The sequence below is a fragment of the Saccostrea cucullata genome, unplaced genomic scaffold (genome assembly GCF_032062105.1).
Source record: "Saccostrea cucullata isolate Sc308-1 unplaced genomic scaffold, CSIRO_AGI_Scuc_v1 ctg71, whole genome shotgun sequence".
Classification (NCBI taxonomy): Eukaryota; Metazoa; Mollusca; class Bivalvia; order Ostreida; family Ostreidae; genus Saccostrea; species Saccostrea cuccullata.
Window position 1 is genome coordinate 160,052 of NW_026936410.1, and position 3,909 is coordinate 163,960.

Here is a 3,909-nt window from a genome sequence, read left to right on the forward strand (position 1 = left end):
TATGAGTTTCAATATCATCATGATTACAAGACAAAATCAAATGAGATTTTGGATACATTTCTTTCAAATGATTTTAAAAGTAAGATAGAAATACTGAAAATGATAAAAAGGAAAATAAATTTTATTCGCCTCAAAAGTTTACCTTGCGTTTCTTTTTTCCTTTCGGTATATAACAGATTTTCATTTCCTCAACGGAGAAATCAAATCCCAGCAAAACAATTATTATTCCAGCCTTTTCTGTACAAAAATATATTATTTTATTAGCATTCAAACAATTTTTAACTAAGTATAAAATCAATATTAATTCAATATAAATCATAAATTTAAGTTTTTTTTTTCTTGTGTTCGACAGATCTCTAACCGTAGTTTTTGATCGGTATATTGTTTTATAGCAAAGTTTATGTATTGAGCTTTCGTTTCACAGCTACGAAGACGAGCATCACAACCACGACGACTGCAACCATCGTGGATGTTAATATTCCTACCGGAAGTCCTACTATGACGGCTACAACCATCACGGATGCTAGAATTCCTACCGGAAGTCCTACAACGATGGATTTATCTGTCCCTCAAACTACAACCTTGTCTATCACGGATGCTAGAATTCCTACCGGAAGTCCTACAACGATGGATTTACCTGTCCCTCAAACTACAACTATCACTATCACGGATGCTAGAATTCCTACCGGAAGTCCTACAACGATGGATTTACCTGTCCCTCAGACTACCACCATCTCTATTACGAATGTTACAATTCCTACCGGAAGTCCTACTACGATGGATTTATCTGTTCCTCAAACTGTACAGTATCCTTCCTCCACGGTTAAAAGTTCAACAAACGACCTCAAAACAACTTCAGCCAGATCTTGTACTGGAGAAATTCTTCTTTCAAAGATGTATACGTTAAATGCAGTTCCACTTCTGAAGTCTTTTGATCCAAACACCACATTCAAAACAGATGACAGGGTTTTGTATGAATGTGCAAATGGTTACAGGTTTATAAATGGAACTTTGGAACACGTATGTGGAAATGACGGTTCTTGGAAGGGGGCCTTACCTTATTGTAAAAGTACGTTATCGTCTATACATATCAAACAAATATAAAAAGAATGCCATATTAATTTAAATATTTATATATTTGAAACTTTCTTTAAATAATTGTACATTTCTTCGTATAATTGAACCTATCTCTAAAAGAATTGAAGATAGGCACAATCGAATTAAAGATAGGTACAATTGAATCAAAGATAGGTCTAAATGATAAACCTATCATTAAATAATTAAACCTAGGTTCAAATGAATTACACCTATCTTTAATGCAGTAACACCTATCTTTAATTCAGTTAAAGATATATTAAAGTGAATTATACCTATTATGAATTCATTTACAGATAGGTTCAATTGAATTGTACCTATCTTGAATTCTTTATACTCTTTAAAGATAGGTTCAATTGAATTATACCTATCTTTAAGTCATTTCAATTTTGCCTTCAATTCATTTCAAGATAGGTTCAATTGATTTAAAGGTAGGCACAGTTGATCTGAAGATAGGTAGAAACTGAACATATCCACAGAGGTTTTTTGAAACTAGCTACGTTTCACTTATACCAAGTATAAACTCTTTTTGAGAAGTAGTTGTTATTGTCAGTATCTTTTTTGTTATTAAATATAGATTCAATTCAATTGCACCTATCTTAAATCAATTGTACCTATCTTTAACATGCCTAGTAAACTCACTTAAAGAAATTGTTTGAGAAGTAGTTGTTATTAGCAGTATCAAAATTTTCACGAAGTGTGTTATTATAATAAAGGAATTCAATTCAATTGCACCTATCTTAAATCAATTGTACCTATCTTTAATCCATAGTATTTATGCCTATCTTCAAATCAATTGTACATATCTTCAAATCAATTGCACCTATCTTCTAATGAATTAAAGATAGGTATAACTGAATCAAACCTATATTTGAATTTAAAGAAAGGTACAAGTGATTTGAAAATAGGTACACTTAATTGAAAATAAGTTGAAAGATTTGAATATATGTTAATTTGGCCTTCCATATATATAAAAGAGATTTTAAATGTAATAGCTTCAAGGAACCTAAATTAAAAGAAAATGAAGTTATCGATTTTAATATTCATTGGTATGATTTATTGAATTGGGAAATTAAAATTTAAATAAGTGTTATATTAACTTAATGCCAGGTTTACCAAAAACTGAACCATGGGGAGGTTTACAATGTGTTAAGAAATGCATACAATGCATTGTACAAGAATTCCCTCATCATATTTCCTTCTTGTTAAAACAACCCATTAATCTTTTAGGATGCAGATGTCCATGTAGCAGAATGAAGAACCAGGTTATCATAAAAACACAAGAAGAACTTCAAAATAAAATAAACGTCATGACAGGACAGCTTAAAGTGAAGACGTCAGATTTAACCAGTGTGAAGAGTAGGAAAACTTCGGCTCCTGATCCTCGCCCCTCCTCAAAAGCTGTGGGTTCTCTACTTGGGATAGGAATCCTTGTATTCATTTTTGCCGTGATAATCATTTCAGATTTTCCTCTATTATATAGACATATCAAATATGGACTTTAGGCACGGGAGGTAAATTCAAAAAAAAAAAAATTGTGTGAGGACCGTTGACTGATGAATATTTTATTAATACTAAGTGTGTTTGGATATTGTCTTTTAACCACGGATATTGGAGTCAAACAATGATTTCAATAATCATAGGCAAAAATTAGATTTTTCGAGTTCTAAATAAACTTGAGCGTCATGTGTAAATTAATGACAAGAAAATATTTTTATTTCATTTATTAATTAAAACTAGTTGCAATACATCAGAACATTTATTTTTTTTTAGATTATCTGGTATTTTTTTCAAGAAAGAGTGGTTGGTGTGTACATGTATTCTAGTTGCTTATACTTTATACTAGTTTGAAATTTTATTTCATATATTATTCATGTGGCGTTTGAATTGTTATTATGTTTAGGTCACAATTATTTTTAATTGAGATACCAGCATTCGTTGCCATAGGGATTAGAAGTCGTAGTATAAAATTAAAGGATGCCTTTATTGTACTGTAAATGCATTCATTCTTTTCTGCTCCTGGCTATTTAGCAATAAAGTAAGTGTAAAAAGCATGGCAGACAGTGATTACTGTTCTTATTTTAAAAATTGTGTCAGGGGTTCTGATGTTAGGATGGGGTTCCGTTGATCGTAAAATGATGTATATATATTTTTTTAAATTCTTTTCCTCTGTTCATAGGCGTCTAGCAGGCTAGTCAAATACAAGTGTACATGGAATTTATAAAGGGTCTTTATTTAAGAGTGTTTATTATATTCAGGTGACCTTAAGGACCATAGGGCCTCTTGTATATTTGAAGTTTCTGTTTTCCCATTTCCATTAATTTGTTGTTTTTTATTCATTATGTCAATTTCATTATACCTAAATTTCGTCATGTATTCATTTGTTGTTTTTATGCCCCTGGAACGAAAGATCCAAAAGGTATTTTGTTTTTGTCCTGTCTGTCTGTTTGTATGTCTGTTGTCAACTTTAACCTAGCGCATATCTATTGCGCTGTCAAGGGTAAGTGTATACCACTTCAGTCTACGTCCCATTCCAGAACTGTGTTACCATCGGGGGCATAGTGTTTCACAAAACATATAGGTTTTTTTATGCGCCTTGAATGATAGATCCGGGACGTTTATTGTTTTATCCTGTCTGTCTTTTTGTCTGTTTATATGTTTGTCTGTCTGTTGTCAACTTTAACCTTCACCATAACTTTTGAACCATGAGAGATGGAGACATAATATTGAAAATGCATACACCACTAATTAAGTTCTTTCAAAGGACACCAAGGCCAATGACCTTGACTGTGACCTAAATGCTAAAAATAGCTT

At 31.7% G+C, this 3,909-nt stretch overlaps 1 protein-coding gene across 1 annotated transcript; it reads left to right on the top strand.

The window, feature by feature from the left end:
* The first annotated feature begins 728 nt into the window (after positions 1-728).
* Positions 729-2,828, top strand: LOC134245522 (uncharacterized). Its single transcript, XM_062727804.1, has 2 exons — positions 729-1,069; positions 2,326-2,828. The coding sequence occupies exons 1-2, from the start codon at positions 778-780 to the stop codon at positions 2,598-2,600; spliced, it is 567 nt and encodes a 188-aa protein (XP_062583788.1). The 5' UTR covers positions 729-777; the 3' UTR covers positions 2,601-2,828.
* The last annotated feature ends 1,081 nt before the right edge of the window (positions 2,829-3,909 follow it).

Excerpts from the sequence above, each read along its gene's own strand:
- LOC134245522 (XM_062727804.1), top strand. The coding sequence starts at position 778 with ATGGATTTATCTGTTCCTCAAACTGTACAGTATCCTTCCTCCACGGTT. Across the intron at positions 1,070-2,325 it reads GGCCTTACCTTATTGTAAAA|GATGCAGATGTCCATGTAGC; the intron begins GTACGTTATCGT and ends TTAATCTTTTAG.